The 19,763-nt window shown below is 54.7% G+C and overlaps 1 protein-coding gene across 1 annotated transcript; it reads right to left on the bottom strand.

Annotated features, from left to right (window-relative positions):
• Nucleotides 1-491: 491 nt before the first annotated feature.
• LEMD2 (LEM domain nuclear envelope protein 2) lies at nt 492-18,873 on the bottom strand. The gene is made up of 9 exons (XM_082637259.1): nt 17,282-18,873; nt 15,529-15,569; nt 12,245-12,320; nt 9,058-9,134; nt 8,087-8,166; nt 6,279-6,424; nt 5,195-5,296; nt 5,015-5,117; nt 492-1,838 (listed from the first exon to the last, which is right to left on the bottom strand). The coding sequence occupies exons 1-9, from the start codon at nt 18,051-18,053 to the stop codon at nt 1,688-1,690; spliced, it is 1,548 nt and encodes a 515-aa protein (XP_082493385.1). The 5' UTR covers nt 18,054-18,873; the 3' UTR covers nt 492-1,687.
• Between the last annotated feature and the right edge of the window lie 890 nt (nt 18,874-19,763).

Raw genomic sequence — 19,763 nt, forward strand, 5'->3', positions numbered from 1 at the left:
GCCTCTGGGGCCTCGAGGGAGGCAGAAATGGGGCCGGAAGAAAGAGGCTCTATTGGCCCCCACTCCTTGCCACCCACAGGAACCAGGCATGCATCTTGCGAGTTCACCCTGCAGGGTAGGTCGTCACACCGTGTTATAAACATGGAAACCAAGGCTCCGAGGTATGTGGTTTGCCCGAGAACCCGTCACAGGGAGGCCGCTCCCACCTTCTCTCCCAGCTGACCTCTCCTGGGCCAGCGCTTAATGACTCAGGACGTTGCCTCTCCTTACACATTGCTTTGAGGGGAGAGGAAAAGAACCACGGACGAGAAACACATCCATTTTTAATAAATAGTTTATTTATCCAACAGTTTCAGCCCTGACAGTGAAGCCTGTTGCAGTTTCTTCTTCTGGCTGGAGCCTGATTATGAGACTGTTGCGTTGCCACGGCGCCGGCGCTCGGATTCCAGCCCCGCCGATCACCCAGACATCAGAGGAAATGAGAGAGAGTATTGCTCAAATGAGAAAGACTGGCGCTTTATTAGGGAAACAAAAAAAACCAATAAGACCAGAGAGAGGTGCTTAATGCCTTTTGGAGGCAGCTGTTCCGTCTTCTCGGCTCGCCCCCTCTCCCGCCCGCCGCGGACAAGAACTTGTGGAGATGCTGCTCTGATGGAGAGGCTCTCGGCCCTTAACTAATAAGGTCCCCGCGGAGGTTTCCGGAGGTCGCTCCGCCTGGCGGGGAGGCGCTGGCGGGCGGGCAAAGGTCCGCGCAGCGGGATCGCTCCCGGCGGCCAGCATGGGGAGGAGGTGCGGCCGCACCCCGCGCACTGAAACCGCTGGCTGAAGTTCCCGCCAAAGTGCGCGGGATGGGGAGGCGTGGTCGCCGTAAACGAGGCGATCTTCGCCCATAGAAGTGCGCGGATCCCCAGGTCCTGGAGCGCAATCGGGTGACGCGCCGCGGCTGCAGGCCTGGGCTGGGGAGGCCGCCTCCGGCGGGGTCGCCCAGATAGGGGCTGGCGGCGGCTCGACCCTCCTCTCTGCTCTGGGGGGGCGCGTCGTCGCCGACTCCAGGTTCCTCCGGGGCCACCCTAGCTGCTCATTCCTCCCGACCTGAGGCCCCGTGTGCCTAGACAGTTCTCCTACAATACTTGTTCTAATTTCTAGCACCTTACCCCTCCGGGATAAGAGGCCCAATCCAGCTACAGGACAGGCTTTCTCCCCTCACCCTTGAGCTCCCACGTAACACCCCCCGAAGGCACATGACCGAGCTGCTCCCCAACCCCTGCCGTCCCAGCCGCCACCCCGACCCACCTCCCACGGGCGCGGGGCCCACCTCCCTGCCGCGTGCTCCGCACACCCAGCTGCACACTTGCTCTGCAGGGGCTCATGGCTGCTGAGCTTTTATCTTTTCATGAAAAACCCTTCTCCCCTTTCTGCCAACAAAATGGGGCAGAGAGGAGCGGACCATCACAGAGGGCAGCTGCCCACCTGGCCTTCTCCCCTGGCCTTTCGAGGAAGCCCACGCTTTCCTTCTGAAAGCTTGTCTCTGAAGAGTCTCACAGAGACACCTTTGGAACCAGGGTCAGGAGGAGGGTGAAAGTCAAGGCAAGTGTGAACTCAGCACCAGCAGGATGGTGGCCCTCTCACGTCCCTGGAGGGGACTGGCCGGGGACAGGCTGATTGGGAACAGGCCCCTGCCCAGGGTTTATCGCTCTGAGTCAGAGAAGGAAGAGGGCTTAGTCCATCTCCACACCAGCATGTCTTCTCCGGCCACGCGGTGGGACTCTGTCTGGATCCGGGATTCGTTGGAGGCCAGGAACTCCACGGCCCGGTCCCAGACCCGCTTCATGCGTCTCCTGCAACGAGGGATGGGGGTGCAGGCTCAGCAGGCAAGCGGCGCCCTTGGCCGCTGTGCCCAGCGCTGCCAAGAGAGGCAAGCTGGTCTCTGGATGCCCTCTGTACAAAAGGGGGCACAAAGCTCCAAGAGCCCACACAGAATTTATCTGTGGGAAGAAGAGCAGTCAGGTACTAACTGGACTCCTGCAGAGGAGAGAAATTTCATGGGCCCCAGAGAAATGATTCCTCAACATTCTCTGCTCCAAAAGCGTTCAATTAAAGGGAGCTGAAAAGGGCTGGAGCGCTGCGCCCCCCCGCCCCCAACCGGGTGTCCAAGTGGGAAGACTCTTGCTGGGACCCATTACTGCTACAGCCCGGCCAGGCGGCCCCCCCCAACCCCCGCTTCCAGTGCAGGCTGCATTTTAATGCCTCGTGTGGGCTAATTAAAGAGTGGCCACTGGGCTGTTGAGTCCAGACTCCACAGCACTTCGGGATGGGGATGAACTAGGCATCCAACCGGGGAGGCCAAGACGCTGGAGCTGCTTTTGGAACCTGAGCCACCAGGTAGGGCCCCTCTGCAGACACCAGAGTTCCTGCTCTGCCAGATCCCCGGGGCATTGGACCCCTCGGACAGCCCCCTATTTCCTCGTTCCCCCTCCGAACTAGACAGGAAGATTCCAGGGCAGTGGGGGAGGGCTGCTTTGACACCTATGCTTTGGTGAGCCCCGGCCTCCTGTCTGACTGCAGACCACTCCCCAGCACCCCACACGTGCCGAGCGAATATGGGTATGTGTGGAAGCAGGGGGTTCAGCTGGGGGAGCGCAAATGGAGGGAAACTCCCGGGGTGGCCCGTGTGTCAGGAGGCAGAGTCGGGTGGTGGGGCTTTCTTCCCGGGGTGGTGAGGTCCTGCTGCCAACCAAACTCCACGGCTGTTCAGCAGCCCCCACTTGGCTGGTCTAGCCCTGCCACACAGGCCCTGGGGGCTGAGCCCCTCACACCGGGTCCCGGAGGTGGGGGTATTGGCACCATGTGGGGGCCACGGCCTCATCCCCAGCCCCCTTCCCAGGCTGCCCATTACCAGGTGATGTACAAGCCACCCCCGTGTGCCTCCCTGGACAAGCTCTTCATATCTCCCCCAACCTCCCACAAGTGGGCCCTCACCCACAGGACTGTGCCCACACAGGGCCCACAGGAGCTGATGGGTCCTTACGAGTCGAGAGCTCGGCTACACTGACCGGGCGGCTGAGCCTCCTGGGTTCACGGACAGGGGTCCAGACCCTGCGGGGCAGCTGCCCGCCTGCAGTCTCTGCTGATGCACAGGAGCCGAGGTGTGGTGGCTCAAACCCCTGATAAGCTGCAGTGCCACTTCCTGCTCTTATTAAAATGACCATGAGTGCTGCCCTTTGATGAGGGCTCAAGTGCTCCGTGCTGCCTCGGTGAGGTGGGAGGCCACCTCTCTGACACCCTGCTCCCCTTTCCTTAAGACCTGCCACTACCTAGTGGCAACACATTTTCCTTATGCGTCTTGTCTTCTTTCTCCCCAGAACCAATGCTCCAGCAGGGCAGGGATTTTTGCTTCTTCCTCTCCCCGTCTCCCCATGACCCAGTAGAGTGTGGCATGCAGTAGGTGCTCAATAAACATTTGTTGAGAAAATGAATGAATGATGGCCTCTCTTCAACACAGCCCTCTGCAAGGCAGTGGGATTCTCTGTATTACAGCTCAGACATGGCGTTACCCATGGTCACATGATGATGAATTCTGGCAGGTCCAGGAATTAGGGGGGAGTCTGGATCTACCAGTGGCCTCCCCTGAGAGCTGGAGGGCTGTGTGGCAGACTCATGCTGGGGACCAACAGCTAGCACAAGCCCCACACCGTGGCTGGTCTGCTCTAAGCTTCCTGCCTGCCACTGTCCAGGGGGTGGGGTGGGCATGAGCGTTACTCAGCATTTTCACATTTAAAAGGGGCCCTTAGATGCTCTACTCTTCCAGCTCCTCTTGGGTTGACAGAACGGGGTGACCTCGACCACAGAGCCTGGCACTGGGAACACAGAAGTGGCACCAGTCCTGGGTCTCTGAGCAGGTTCTTAACCTCCCTGTGCCTCAGTGTCCTCATCTGTACAGTGGTGTCCTCAATGTACTCCCTCCGAGGGCCATGCTGAGGGTGGAGTGAGCGAGCTGCACCTGTGCAGGGCTCAGAGCAGTGCCCAGCTCACAGCGAGCATCCAGCGAGGGTGAGTGCTTAGCATCATCCGAGAGAGGATGGCATCTGGCCGGAGACTGCGGCAAAGTCTGAGGTGACACCGCAGTGGGCCCTGCTGGCTGCCTCCTGGGACTCTGTCCCCCAAATCTACCCTACTCCTGGTTTTGTCAGGGATCTACCCAGCATCCGCAGCCCATTTGGAAGGTGGTCCTGGAGTCGTGCATGACAACGGCCTGCCACCCCCTCCCATGAGCGGTGCACCCTGGAAGCTGACCCCATTCCCTGCTGTGAAACCATGTTTCCAAGTACATGAGTGTGCCTTCGTGCATGGGAACTAGACCATGACACCTTAGGTAAGATGTGTTTCTGACTGTACACCATGGTTAAAAATGTTTGAAAAACAATCTCTTCCTCCTTGCCAGTGACTGATTCAAGAATAGACAAGTAACCAATTCTGGCCAGTGGAGCCTCAAAGAGGTGTGTCCCCGGTGGCTTCTGGGAATGTTTTCCCTTGCTCATGAGAGCAACAGGTAGCCCGTCTCTCCCCTGCTGGTTGTTGCAAGGCAGGTGTTGCTCCGGCTAGCTGCTGGCCACCATCTTGTGGTCACCAGGAACTCCAGCCAGCCAACAACATCCACAGAGGGCAGGACCATGAGAATCAGAGCAATGGAATCAGAGCCCTTACTGTTCTGTGCCTGGACTTCCATTCATGGAAACCCATCAGGTCCTTCCCTGCAAAGCCCCACGGGGAGGGGAGGGGTCGGGTCCTAGGGCTTGCTCCCCAAAGCACCCCAAAGCGCCATCTCTACAGAGGAGCGGGACCATGCTTCTGTACCTCTTGTCTGCACTCTGCCTTAATAAGCTGATGGCAAGAGGTGTGGATGGTGCCCCACCTCCAGCGATCCTGGGGCTGAACTGCCCCCCTCCCCACATGACTGACTCGAGGCTCTGGGCCTCCTTCCGTGGCACTCAGTGGGGTCCGACCCGGGTCTCACCGGCTCTGTGGCGGGATCAGGGTGTCACGCACGTGTAGGATGCCCACGTATGGGTAGCGCTCCATGTCCTGCTCCCAGTCCACGTAGTGGTCCTGGACCACATCTGCAGGACAGAGGGCACTGTTTAGGGTGAGGACCCTCTGGCGGGAGCCAGCAGCCCTTTCACTGGGGGCCACGCACCTATAATCTTCTTCACCATCTCATACATGGCCTGCTCTTCCTCTTCCAACTTCCGCCACCGGTATTTCAGGAGGATCAGGAGGCCCCACAGAAAGGCCAAGCCTGGGAGGGAACAAAGCACTGTTAATCATGCACACCACCTTCCCCGGCCAGGCGCCCACTGGCTGTCTCACTAGGGCAGGTCACTGCACTGGAGGCTGAGAGGGTTCTGAGTACCTACTGTGTGTCAGACCCAGGGCTAGTAAGCAGGTAATGAAGGACTGGGAAATGCAGAGGGAGGACAGGCTATTAAGTGATCATCTTCCTCCCTCCGGCTGTCACCACAGAGGCCTCCCCAGCCGTCTGGATCTCGGCTCCTCCCAACCTCATTCTGGGCTTTCATCTCTTCCCTTGTGAACCAGAACATGGCGTTTCATACATATATACATGCCGGGCCCTTTGTATTCCAGATGCTGCTGCCGATAATGATGTCTGTGCCTGCCAGCGAGGGGGACGGAGCTGTGTGCATGCCCAGACGGCCTGTGATTTGTAACCCAGCTCTCTGCAGAGCTGGTGGTTTCTGTGTCGCGGCCTTTGGCCTTCAGAGACACCCCGAGGCCTCTGCTCAAAGGCAGCCCCTCATGTCGGGAGACTCTGCTTTGCCACTCAGCACCCTGGGCCCTGCCTGCTTTCACTGGGCGTCTGTAGCTCCTGAGGAGGTGCTTACATTGTTCAGGGAGTAAAATTAGGCCAAGCTCCTGCTGGGCCTCCCCCTCGGAGCGGCCTGCGGTCTGGGGTGCCGGAAAGGACAATGCCCACCTCCAGCCCAAGCCAGCACCCTCTCGGGGATGCTGATGGCCCCCGGCCCCAAATCCAGGATGTCTTCTAGTTATCTTCCTGCTCCAGCCACCCAGTCTCCAAAGGGAAAGATGACCCGGGGCAGAGGCTGACTGGTTCATCTCCTCAGTTTCGTGAGACAGACCTCAGGTTCACTAGACAGAAACGAACTCCGAGAGACCGCATCACCCATGCCCAGAAGTGTTGCTGAGCTGGGCTCCCCGGAGGCGCAGTGGGAGGGACAGGGTGACACGGTGGCGGGACTTACACCAGAAGAAGATGAGCACATTGGTGACAGCCGTGAGCAGGGCACGGCTCAGGCGGCAGCCGACACCCATGCGGGGGCGGGTGGACTCCAGGCAGACCACCTTGTCCACCGTGGTCACCAGCTCAGATGGGTCTTCCCCTTTCAACCTGAAACAGGACACAGGGCTGTAGACACGTTCAACAGCTCTGAGGAGCGGCTGTATAAGCCTCACTATCAGCAGAAGGAGGAGGAAGGCGGGGCTTTGAGGTCTCCACTTGCTTATAAAATGGACTCGCTATCCTGGTTGCACTCTTTCCAGAAATTTCCCACGTTGGCTACTTAGAAAGAATAAAACTTTAAAGACGGCAGCAGGCTGGAACCCCTGCCGCTGAAGTGACGCCTCCCTCTGTCGGGCGCGGAAGATTAAAGTGTAAATTGGATGCCCCCCCGCCCAGCACAGAGAAACGGAAATGTTTACGGAATCACCGGCTTTGTGCAGCACGGCAAGAATGGAAACAGAATCTGGGAGGGGGTGCCTTTCCTCGGTGATGAGGAGGCACATAAGCTGTTTACGTGCAGAGACCGTGGGGTGCCACGAGACTCGGGAGCACGAACACCACCAGGCTCCTGGAGGCCAGACCCCAGCCCCAGCAAGGAGGCATCAGGACGCGTGGGGACACTGCCGACACTCCACCTTCTCCCAGCGAGTCAACAAGCTCCTGGTCTGGATTGCACAGCCGAATGGCTGGTGCCCAAACTGTCCGGATTTCTCATGACCCACTTCTTTTTTTTTAAATTGAAGTATAGTTGATTTACAACGTTCTGTTAATTTCTGCTGTACAGCAAAGTCTCACGACCCACTTCTAACACTGGTCGTGGGAGCCAGGCTCAGCTCCCCACAGGCCACCCTCCTCAATGTGAAAAGGCAGTGTCATCATTCCTTTGCGTTAGCAGCTTCAGTGCATGCTGCCGAGGATAAAATCCGTGTTTTTTGCCTTTCCAACACACAGGAAAATCGCTCAGCCACTCAGGGAAGTTTCTTTTTTTTTTTTTAAGCCAACGAATTTTAATCGTGCCATGCATCCAGTTATCAAGCTTTAGGCTGAGCTGCCCGAGGGGCTTCTGCTGGATGCACTGCTGATGGAATCAGTAATTTGGGTAGATTAGAGAGAAAGAGAACAAAACCCTAGAGTGTGCTTTAGTATCAGCAGCTGTAACCTGAACAGAGACCCCGACAAACCCTGAAGGGTGGGAGGGGGCGATGAAGCGAGTGTCTCTCCAGCAGGGGACTCCGGTATCAGGCAGTGGCTGGTGCCCGCCCACCCCTGGGCCGAGCAGCCAGATAGGGCCTTTCAGGAGGGTGAAGGGCACGCTGTCTCTGCTAACCGTGCTCACCAGAGACAGAAACAGGTGGAACTGCCCAGCTGGAATAAAACCCAGTCTTTCCTTTTGCAATTTCCATACTGAGTGAAACCAACATACAGAATCATTTCATCTACAAATGAAAACTAGCACCAAGGAAAGGAAGTGCAAAAAAATGCATCTCCAGCAAACTGTGCGGGGCCCGTGAAGGAAAGGGGCACAGACTGAGTTACCTGAAACAGGTTTAGCTGGACTGCTAGGCGATCCCCCTGACACCTGGATTTTTGTGTCTCATTTTGAAACTGCTCTGTACGCTGCATTCCTAATGCTTCTCCTTCCGCTGCCCAGCTTCAGGCCTGGCCCAAGACGACTTGGCTGGGAGACCTGCCCTCTACCTCCCGGCCTGAGACACCTTGATGGGTGATGACAGGGCCTCAGGTGCTTCCAGACGCCCCGCCCACACTCACCAGATGCCCACGTCCTTGTTACTGCTCAGTATCCAGGTCAGTGCGGCTTCAAACTTGGCGGAGGAGCTGCTGGTCACATTCTGTGGGAGGGGGCGGGAGATTAGTCTTCCATCTGGGCGGAGCAGTTGGAGCGACATTATTCTGCTGCTAGATTAAGGAAGCCCTCTCCATGTCCTCCGCCTGCCCCAAGGCCCTGTTCTGCTAAATGCCCAGCAAACTGGCAGGAAGGAAGCCTGTAGCTGATGATACCAGGGAAGAGGCTATAACCAGAGGAGGTGATGCGGAAGCACACACAGGGAAACAATGCAGGTCTGAGACAGCAGAAGCATGTAATTTTCTCAAGGACTGAAGCACCAGGCCAGAGAGCTGGCAGCTCATCTGCAGTGAGATGAAAGAAAGTGTCGGGGTGGGGGCCCTGCGGCCAGTCCCGGCTGTGTGGCCTTGGGCAAGTCCCTCCCCTCTCTAGGCTCCAGGTTCCTCATCTGTGAAATGAAAATTGGACGAGCTTTCTGCCAGTTCCAAAAATCTGTAATTCTGTCACCCTGAGGCCACAGTGAATATCAAATGGACTCAGAGCAACCCCGACGGTAATCCTGAGGGGAGAGAATGACAGGTTAAATGTCTTAAGGCTGCTGAGAAGGGGGGAAAAAATGAGCCAAAGGAAGAGCAAGTCACAGGGCCACTTAAAAAAGGGGCAGCGGCAGCAGGCCACGCCGGCTGGTCAGGGAGCAGCAGGTCAGGAACGAGCTGCGGCAGGCCTGGCTCTGGCTCACAGCTCACCTTGGGCCCAGTCACCCCATCACTGCCTTAACTTAAGGTAACCTAACACTCAACTGAGTTAAAAAAAAATTTTTTTTTAAAAAGGGAAAGCAAACACAAAACAAAAAGGGAAAAAAAAACGCAGGGCTTTAAAGATCAATACAAAAGCACCAGGACCTTCCGGGAACGGACGCGCACTGCAGCCTACTTACTGCTATATATTCCTGGGCTTCCATTACAGGAATGCATTTGCTTTTTAGCTTCTCTGGATTTCCACATTCAAAATTACCTAGGAGGGAAAAAACACACATTCAAATACAAAGAAGAGGTGAAAAAAATTTACCCTGAAACCAACTAAAAACTGCAGCAAAAATCAAGCCATCAGCTCTGATGCGGAACATGTGGCCCGGCGGCTCCAGCTTCTGTGGGGCATCTTCACTCTGCAGCAAGATCAAAAGCCACTTAGCTTGGATCGATTCCAGATCATTAAAACCTGACCTGCAAAGCAGTGCAGCGATTTGCATTAAATGACTAAAAAGCTGCCCAATACCAAGGTCTGTTTGCAACTGATCCCTAAAAGGATCAGACAGACAGCTTCAGAAGGCACTGGGATGGCACTATAAATAAACGCAGCCTGGGAAAAAAGAAAGGCAGGGAGGCTGTTGCATTGCAGGGATTTTGACCCATGACACAGGCAGGTGACCTAGAATGCCAGGTTTTGAGGGGCCCTAGGGAGGGATGTCCAAAATGCTCCATAGAAGAAGAGGTGTCTATGTGCTGGGGCCCCGATATGGTGCTCCAAAGCTCTCTTCTGAGCACCCTGGGTGGCTGGCTCCCACCTAGGATGGAGCTGGGAGCCTCCCCCTTAGTCCTGCCCAGGCTCCCAGGCCCAGCCCAAGGCCCGTCCCCTCTGAAAAGCCCCCAGCCCTAGGGGTCTCTTGTTTAGCCAAATCGGCTGGACTTGGGGCCCTGCCACAGCCCTTGGCTCTTGATCACCCACAGTGGCTCACCCACCAGGTGCTGCTTCACCACTAGATCCCTTGGAAGCAGGGACAGTGCAGGGCTGGGCCCGTACAAGATCCTTAACACCCATACACAGCCTGACTGCCCTTGACCTGGCACAGCCTGGGGGCTGTGATGGCCAGTCTGTGTGTGTGTGCTGGGGAGGGAGTGGCTGAAGATAACATTTTAAAAATCTTGAGAATGAACTGAAGTCTGCCCCTCACCCCCTAACACAGCCAAATCCTCCTATTTCAAAGTTGATCTCATCCTTCTGGGTCCCCTGAGAGTCAGTTGGCTTCTCTTGTGCTCCTGCCCCACCCAGATCACCCTGCCCTGCCTAGGCCTGCCAGGACCACTGCCAAGGTCTCCTGGTTTCCTCCTCTCCCCTTTCTCATCCATGTTTGGTCAACAAAGCTTTAAAATGATTCTGCTTAAATTGACACTGCTCCACTCAAACCGCTGCCCCATTTGCCTCCCTGGCACCTGGCTCTCCGTCCATCACCCCCCTGCTCAAAAGCCTTCCCGGCCCTCACTGCCTTCAGAAGGGACTCCTGGAGGCCTGGCAACCATGGCCAGCCAGGGTGGGACTCAATTGGCCTTTCCAAACTCCATTCCCTCTGTTTCTCCTTCCTCGTAAAGCTGCTTCCATCTCTGACCCTATAATTTCCTGCCTCTCTGGCCCCACCTTTCCCCCACAAAGATGTAACTAATCCCACCTGGGCTTCAAGGCCTGGCACAGATGCCACCTCCCCTGTGACGCTTTCCTGACCACTCTAGCTAAAAGGCATTGTGCCTCCCAGAAGTTCTGGCCTCTTGGTTCTCATCCAATGGCATTTTATACCACTCAGTGGTCAGGGGGGTAGGTGGCCTATTTCTTCTACTAGACCACAGGCAGCCTGTGGGCAGGATTCTGGGCTGAGTCACCTTGTATCCCGCAAAGGCCAGCCAGTGCCCTGTCCATAGCTGACCTCCAGCAGGAGGTGGGGGGAGGGAGTATGGCTGAATACAGAGCCTGCACGCCCCTGCGGCCTGTCTCATTGAGATGCGTACCCTCAGGGCTGCCCCTGCCTGGCTTGTGGGAAGACGGTGGGTACTAGGCCCCTTGATGGCATGAGCCAGGACCACACAAGGAGGGTGGGATGGAGGAGAACTGTCTACTAGGATCCACAGTTTAAGAGCAGAGCTTCTCGACTTTATATCCTGGGGGTCTTAGTAAAATTCAGACTTTGATTCAATAGGTTTGAGATGGGACTAAGATTCTGCATTTTCCAGTAAGCTCCCAGGTGACACTGATGTTGCTGGACCTTGGACCACAATTGAGTCACAAAGGTTTCAAACACCCCCTCAGGCCAGAATTTATATGCCAAGCACCTGGGCCACAGATGACTGTGATGCTGTGAGCCCCAACTCCTACCTCTCCTCTGAGGAGCTCACAGAGGCCTCCCTGACCACCCCAGTCTCCCAGCAGTCAGGAGGGAGGAGGTGGCAGAGTTGAGGCCCACAAGACTGGCCCTGAGGACTGAGGGCCCAGTACAGGTCCACCCAACCTTGACTTCCCGGCGACAGCCTTAGACAAGGGTTGGCCCTACAGGTGAGAGGCGCCCCTTGAGCCTCCCACAGACTGACGTCTGGTTCTCGCGTCGAGTACACTTAACACAGGCACAAGCCCTGAGCCGTCACCCACGTCATCAGTGATTTGGAGAGCCTCCTGGATGCCAGGTGTTGGGCAGGACACAGTATAATGCAGGTGCCATCTCTGGCCTCAAGGAACATGTTTACTAAAGAAAACAGTGGGGGAGCCTTTTGGATGGAGGAGATTTCAGGGGGGCATCTAGAGAACAGCACTTGGCTTTCATTTGGTTAAGAAAAGACAGACCCAAGATCATTCAGTCAGATGGGGAGACTGAGGCCCTGAGATGTCAGGGACTTGTCCGGTGTCCCACAGCCAGATGGGGACATGGGACACTAGGGCCCAGGAGGGCGGGCTGGGCCTGAAGGTGCTTGGCCCCCCGCTCAGACCGCTCCACCTGTAGAGGCCTCTGCACCGAGCTGGGCCGACCACCTGGTACAGGGAGGCCCTCCAGGTTCGGGGACCCAGACTCTGAGAAGACCTGAGGCCTGGGCCCTTCCAGTGCAACACTGACCCCCAGAACATTAGGTGGGGGGCATCCCAGAGAAGGAGGCACATCTGCTGAAAGGCCTATGCACGTGCCAGGACCCCTGGGATCCTTCAGGAACCTATGCGTTTTGCCCAGATGCAAGGCTTAAACAAGATGCGTCTGTGGGGAGGCAGGGAAGGGGAGACTGGGCTTCTGAGCGTGTCTTCTGGGAGATGACACAGCATCTCAGCCCACAACCCGCTCGTGAGGAGTCGTGGGCCTCGGGAGACCTACTCACCGGCTTGGATGGCCAGGAAGTTGTACAGCTCGTGCAGCACCTCCAGCAAGGCCGCCTTCTGCTTGGCCTGACAGAACTGGAAGGGCACGGGACAAGCGGTCAGCAAGGAGGGGTGGGTGAGGGGGGCCTATCTGTCTGATTTTACCTCTTCAGCTACACCGTCAAGGACTCAACAGCAAGGTACACCTCGTACTTTAAAACAACGACAACAAATTCTGCAAAGGGGTGGGCCCAGGAATAGGGCCGATAAATACTGGGTTAACTGACTGAAAAGAACACCGTAAAAGCAGAGGCAGATGGACAGCAGACACAGTAACTAAGGGTCCACCATCCTGGAGGCTCCTGGGCCTCTGCCCCGTGGTCCCCATTGGAATAAAGGCCATTGGTGGGGCAGTGGAGCAGGGGCGGTGTGGTTGTGGGGAAATGCAGGAGCCCAGTCTCCTCGGAGGGAAGAGCAAACGCTGCACGATGCAGTCTGGTCTCCCACATGGGCCATTCCTGTCCGTTTTGGGAGAGCCAAGTGTCTACAGTCTGCCTGTGGATTGTCTACTTTGTGGATTATCTGATGCAAATGTTTAATCTTAGACTGCGTTTCCCTGGAAATGGAAAATTTCGAGGAATCTTGCAACTGTAGGGAGAAAATAAATGTCACCTGTCTGAGAAAATCAGAGTATCTGCACATTCACTCCTTCAGCACCTGTAACAGTGGGGACACCATTTTGCTAGACTTACTGGATTTGGGACATTTAAAAAAGACCGCTCTTCCTTGAGAGTGGACGACAGGCCAGGTGCCATGCTGAGTGGTCTATATGTGAGGGAGCACTGCATCCTCGCTGCTCTCCTCACTGTACCCCAATTTCTCAGGCGAGGGGTCCAAGGTTTAGAGACCTTAAGTGGGCCACCAAGAACCCACAGTTCGTAGTAGATGGTGGAGCCACTTGAGTGTGGCCAGTCGACTCCAAGCCCCCACCCCTCGAACTCCAGGCCTCTTGGGGGTTGTCACTGGGCAGAGTCCTGAACTGGGAAGTCGAAGGTCTGGGTTCTGGACCTGGCTCTGCAGCTACAGAAGGAACCAAGGTCGTTTTCCTTCTCGGGGCTCATTTGTTGCCCTGATCTAATTTGGTTTCTAACAGTCTCAGAGGCCAAGATTTGTCCCTTCACATGGCCTAAAGATCCTAATGCCTTTACAAGGTATGAAATGATGCGACCAAGATTTATGCACACGACTATAAATGTCCAGAAACAACTGACATGCCTCCTAGTAGAGTGAGAAACCCCAACTACTTTTTAAATGCTATTTAACAATATGGGAAAAGTTGATAATTAAGTGTCAAATGTAACTAAATATACAGAGATCCCAATTCTACACACACACATACACAGAGAGATAAGGTGAGAAGGAAATGCTCCCAAAACGTTAATGGTGATTATCTCTAGGTCTCAGAAGCACGAGCGATTTTTGTCAATATTTTTCAAATTTTCTAAATATCTATTATTGTCACAACCAGGAAAAAAAAAAAAAAGCAGTAGCAATTAATACTGTTCCAAACTCACAGACATTTAGGCAAAGCAGGGCTGATATCACCTAAAGGACAGAAGGTACCAGACAACTGAGACAGCTTGATTAAGACAACACACCCACTCCCAGCCCATCCCCAGGGTTTCAGCAGGACAAAGGCAGAAAGAAAAAGAGTCACAGTCAGCTGAGAAGGGAAAGAATGCGTGTATCTGAAACCCAAATGCCCCTCTGGGTTCTGGGTGAGCTTGAGCCACACAAGGAATGAGACTCAGCAAGAAACTCACCCAAGCTGAGAAGCACCTCCCAACACGCCTGTTCCTGTGTCCACCCACCATGAAGGCCAAGGGTACCCCAGCTCAACCGAGCCCAACATTGCAACTGAAGGGAGCCTGTGATGTCGTGGCACAGGCCCTGCCTGTCTGTGCTCACTGAGCAAGTCTTTAGTGAGGACCTGGATGGTGCCCGACTGGCTCACTCAGGTGGGGCCGGGTGCGTCCAGCGCAGAGGAGCACCCCGGAGCATATCTGTCATTCGTCTTGGGCCCGATACACTCAGAGGTGTGAAGGACCAAGAGATAGAAACCAGGGAACCCGTTTCTAAATAAAAGACAAATGAAACTAACATCACCAGAGAAGTCTTACAGAAAAAGTATTTTTGGTCCCTGTTTTTGTTTTCACTCTTCAAAATTCTAGTTTCCCCTTCTGGCCATGTTTCTGGGCCACTTCCTTCAATCATCAACTGCAGTTTTTATGATAGAAGGCAGATTATAATTATTATGAGTCTGTTTTTACAAAACAATAGAGAAGCACAGACATCTGGTGGATGAAAGCAATAAATACGTGTACTAAAAACACTCCCCAAATATGACACAGCAGAAGCCAAAGGGAAATAAAACCGGTTGTCTGCGTCAGGATGCCCCTTCGTTAACACAGGAAAGAGTCAATGCAGGGGCCTGGAAATGACCGTGGGTGGTTCCCAGCCCCCAGGCTGCCAGAGATGTGCACTCAGGGCTCAGGAGGCCAGGCCGTTGCACACTTAATAATTAGACTACTAAATCATGCCCTCTGGCAGCACAAGGCTCCTCCTGGCAGGATTTATGACCTGAAAATGTACTGCCTCGTATCTTCCCCAGATTACCACCTGTACCGGAGCACCCCAGCTCCTCGGTAATGCTGTTTTCATGACTCGTAAATGGATGGGGCTGCTCACCTTCCCCAAATATTATTTGTAGGGAACATTAAAGCTTCATAAAACAAATCTATAGACTAAGAGGGCTAACTCCACTTCAGATGTGTTTAAAACAACTCCCCGATGACGTTTCAAATCAGAACAGCATTTTCAGAGCCACAGACGTACAACTGGAGAAGGTGGAATTGAGAACCTGGCCTCCTGACGCTTAAAAAGCCGCCAGCCCTTCCTCCTGAAGCAAGGGGAGCGTGAGAGGTCCCTTGACCACAACCTACTGCATCCCCCCAGATCGACTTAGGCAGAAGACCAAAGTCCTTAATGCTGCGATTGATGGGAAAGTTCCCGTAACAAGCCGGGGGTTGGATCTTGGAAGGTCAATCCTCTCTGTTTCAAGTACTTCTTCACTGCGACAATTGAGTCTGACACATACATCACAAAACACAATATGATTCTGGTACATTACAGGAAGCACTCCTGAAAGCGATCCTATTATGATGTTTTTCTGGGCAAGTTTACCTCCTGATGGAGGCCGACATCCTTGGGAGGAAGAGCAAAAGCTAGAGAAACTCGAACTCACCTCATCTGTTTTTGTCTCACAGTCCACTGGCAATAATTTCACTGAGACCAAGAAAAGAAACAGAGGAAATTAAAAGTGCGGGTTGTGGGAAAGGGTACAAAAAGGGATCACTCTCAAAATTCAGGGTAAGTAAAACATTACCAACGTAAGTGGGGGGGATATAGAAAGATGTCATCGAAATGAGGCATTTTAAAAATGCGGACAGTAAAAAACGTAAGGGGTTCTCGGTCTTGGATTAGGGATTAGTACAGCTGTGTTCTAATCCCAGGGGAAAATGATTAGCCACAGGATAGTAGGCAACTATTCACTTAACCACTCTGAACCTGTTTCTTCATCATAACATGGGATCACTAAAGCCTTCCTTGCTTAACTCAGACTTAGTCTCAAACAAGACAACACGTATGGTTTTATAAATTGTACACGTTATGTTAAACAGGGATTAACACTATCATGGGAGGGGAATTCCAGGTAAATCCCAGTATTTATCCAGGAGCTATTGTCTTAAAGCATCTCAGCAGTGAATACAACAGTATACCGTTTTTTGACGTCACCAATGTAAATAGTTATAGTTAGTACCAGTACAGTACCATGACACTCCTGGGACTGCTTAATTTCTCTAGCAGGTGGATTAAACTGCTCTCATAGACAAGAAATTATTTGGGTGTGTGCACGAGCCTGGGATCCCCGTGCCCACAGACGTGTTCATACACCCAAATATCCATCTGCTGCAACAGCTAAGACATAATTTCGCCTTTCCCTGCATTTTGGCTGTTCCTGCTAGGCGTGGAAAGATGTGGCCTGGGCTAGAGGCTGGGAATAGTATTAATCACAATCATTCTTTGCAAAGAATATTAAAAGTCAGTGAACTAGAGTCATTTTATACTTAAATTTATAAAGAAATGGTCTCTGTGCTGTTTCCTATTAGCCTAGAGCCCAGATTTATGGAAGAAACAAATTTTCCTTTTAGGAAACACAAACCCTTAACTATTCGTTAACATACTGTATCCTGCAGACTTCTTGTTGGCATGTCTTATCACGGAACTATCTGTGGACAGAAGCATGGCTGGGAACATCCTTGAGTCACGGGACCCTCTCTTTTAACACACCCCAAGAAGGTGCTGCAGTGATAAATGCCATCATTTACATCAGTTTAAACTCTTTAAAAGGCTCTTCCACACCTGTCTCAGAGGCAGGGCTAGTATAATCTTTTGACAAATGAGGGTCCTGTGGTCCAAAGAAGTGGAGTACGTGGCTTTTTTGGTGCTGCGAAGTTGCACCAAACCAGAGCCTATCTGTGAGCAGTGACACCTGGGGTGCCTTCAAACGGGCACTAATGTGTGAAAGAGCAAGAAATCAAAAGGGAAGAACGAACTCAAAAGCAATGGGGGTGGACCTTTGCAGGGGTGTGTTAGAGAGCTTTCTTTGGAGAGGGAGAATAAAAGTGACCACAGAAAGATTGCTTCCAGCACGTGGTTGAAAGGGAGTTTAGTAGGGAGGGCTAGGGCAGAAAATGAGAATAGGAGGAAGTGAAGACAGAAATTATAGCAGATGCAGGAATCCCAGCCCTCTCCTCCCATAACTGGAGGAAGGAAAGTCAAAGTCTGGAGGGAAGAAGACGGCCATAGTCATCTGACAAGCCCCGGAACTGTTCAGCCTGGTGCTGAGAGGACCGGGGTGGGGGTGGGGGTCGGGGGATTATCCTGGTGGACACACGCGCGCTCAAGGCCCTCCCCTGCGCCGGCCCGGGACGTACTGTTGTCCTCCGCCTCCTGCGGCGCCGAGGGCTTGCCCATCTTCACCCAGAGGATGCCCAGGAAGACGAGCAGCAGCCCCAGGCTGGCCCAGAGCAGGAGCCGGGAGAGGTAGCGCTCCAGCCGCCGCCCCACCTCGGGCCGGGCCCGCGCCGCGCCCGCATGGCCCGCTCTCGTCGCCCGCAGGCCCGGGCGCGGGTCGGGACCGAGGAGGGCGGAGGACGGCCGCACCGGGGCCGGAGACGAGGCCCACCACCGACGGACTCCGTGTCCGGGGCCCGGCGCGGCCCTGTCGAGTGGCCGGCAGTCCTCGTCCTCCTCGGAGCTGCCCCGGACCGAGGCGCGGCGTCTGAGCGGCGCGGGGCGGGGCGGGTAGGTGAGGCCGCGGCTCTTTGACCAGGAAGCGGCGGAGGCCCCGATGTCGCCGTAGGCCCCAGTGGTCGCGTAGGCCGGGCCCGAGGCCAGCGGGGAGAGCCAGGGCTCCGACCGCAGGGAGGACGCAGCGGGCCGGGCGCGAAGCGGAGCCTCCTCGCGCAGCCGGGCCTCCTCGCGCAGCCGCTCCTCGCCCCTTGCCCGGGCCTCCTCGCGCAGCCGCTCCTCGCCCCTTGCCCGGGCCTCCTCCCGCAGCCGCTCCTCGCCGCGCAGCCGGACCTCGCCCCGCAGGCGGCGCAGCTTGTTGCGGTAGACGTTCCGGGTGGTGTCGGTGATGGGTCCTGGCTGGAAGCCCAGGGCCTGCAGCTCCCGCCGCAGCTCCAGGTCCGAGAGGCCGGCCATGGCCAGGACGCCACCCCCCGCCTGCCCCCGGCGCACACCGCACCCGGAACTGTTCCCGCCGGCGGCCGCGGCGGAGCAGGCGGGGCCCGCGCCATGTTGAGAAGGTCGTTCTTAACCGCCATGTTGAGAAGGTCTGCACCGCCCTATGGGCGGGCCATGATGAGGAGGTCAGAATCAACCTCCAAGGCTGCCATGTTGGGGAGGTCTGAGGGTTATTGGCGTTTTGTTTTTGTTTTCCTTTTTTCTTTCCCACCTTGCTCAGTCCTTCTCGTCTGTAAGAGCAAGTGGTGTTTACCTCTGAATCCTCCTCCCCTTGCACAGTCCCTGGCACGTGGTAGGCACTCGATAAAGTCATGTTGATTTGATGGATGAATTACTTAATGGTAAGAAAATATTGCCTGCCATATCAGTAAACTAGGGATCTAGCCACCACGTTACAGTCACCCCAATGATGAGCCCTGAGGGAACTCAAGAAGGAAACAAGGGATGCCCGCCATCTAGCAGCCACTCCCCACAGTGCAGCTTGAGGAAACTGGATGAGAAAACACAGGATACTGGCCCCAGATAGCTGAGGTGCATGTGAAAGAATGGTTTAAGTGAGCCCAGACTCTTGCATCTTCCCATACATAGAAAAGTGCTAAATTCCTTAACTTGAGTTATCTGGTTTTCTTTTATTGACAGCTATCTTTTGTTCCAACTACCTGGTGTTATTGCAAAAACTCCTATATATCCTGACTGCCCCTCTTCCCCGTCGGAACCGTTTTCTCAGTGTTATCTGAGAGGCTCTCTCCCGGGCTTGAAGTCCTAAGAATGTCTGCTGAATAAAACATAACAACTTTTAAGTTGTGCATTTTAGTCGACAATGGTGAAAGACAAGCACTGCCGAGAGTGGGGAGATGGAATCCTTTGCCTCTCTTTGCGCTTGGGGACCAATGCGTTCAGGGAAGGGCTTTGTTTGGGTTGTGGCGTAGACCCCAGGCATGCTCTGGGACCTGGTCTGAACTAAGGTCATGGTCGGCAGGCCTCTGTGTTTTCCTGGATGTTCACTCACTGACATTGAGCCCCAAGGGGCTGCAGGGCCTGCCCTTGGCCAGATGCTGGCAGGAAAGGATCTCCCGCCAGAGGACACTGCATCCCATCGTGGGGGCAGAAGAGGCAAATGCCCTTGGGCTCTTAGGGGCAGTTTGAGCCTGTGCGAGGAGGCCGTGTGGCCGGATGGTGGGATTTTCATAGGGAGAGATAGGTAGGAGAAGACCCCAAGACGTAGTCTTGTGTCACCTGTGGATTTAGGTAGGGTTGTTTTTTTTTTTTTTGCGGTACGCGGGCCTCTCACTGTTGTGGCCTCTCCCATTGCGGAGCACAGGCTCTGGACGCGTAGGCTCAGCGGCCATGGCTCACGGGCCCAGCCGCTCCACGGCATGTGGGATCTTCCCGGACCGGGGCACGAACCCGTGTCCCCTGCATCGGCAGGCGGACTCTCAACCACTGCGCCACCAGGGAAGCCCAAGTAGGGGGTTCTTGAATCCAAACTCCACCACTATTAGACGTGCGATCATATCCAACTAACATTTCTAGCCTGTTGGCCAGTAAACTTCATAGGATTGCTGTGAGGATTAGAAGAGGTAATTTGTATAAGGTGCTCAGGACACATGCTCCATAGTGTTTGCACTTAACCCATTTGTGTGCAGCGTCAGTGCTGTGTAGACCCTC

The sequence above is a fragment of the Mesoplodon mirus genome (assembly GCF_964341445.2).
Source record: "Mesoplodon mirus genome assembly, chromosome: 12".
Classification (NCBI taxonomy): Eukaryota; Metazoa; Chordata; class Mammalia; order Artiodactyla; family Ziphiidae; genus Mesoplodon; species Mesoplodon mirus.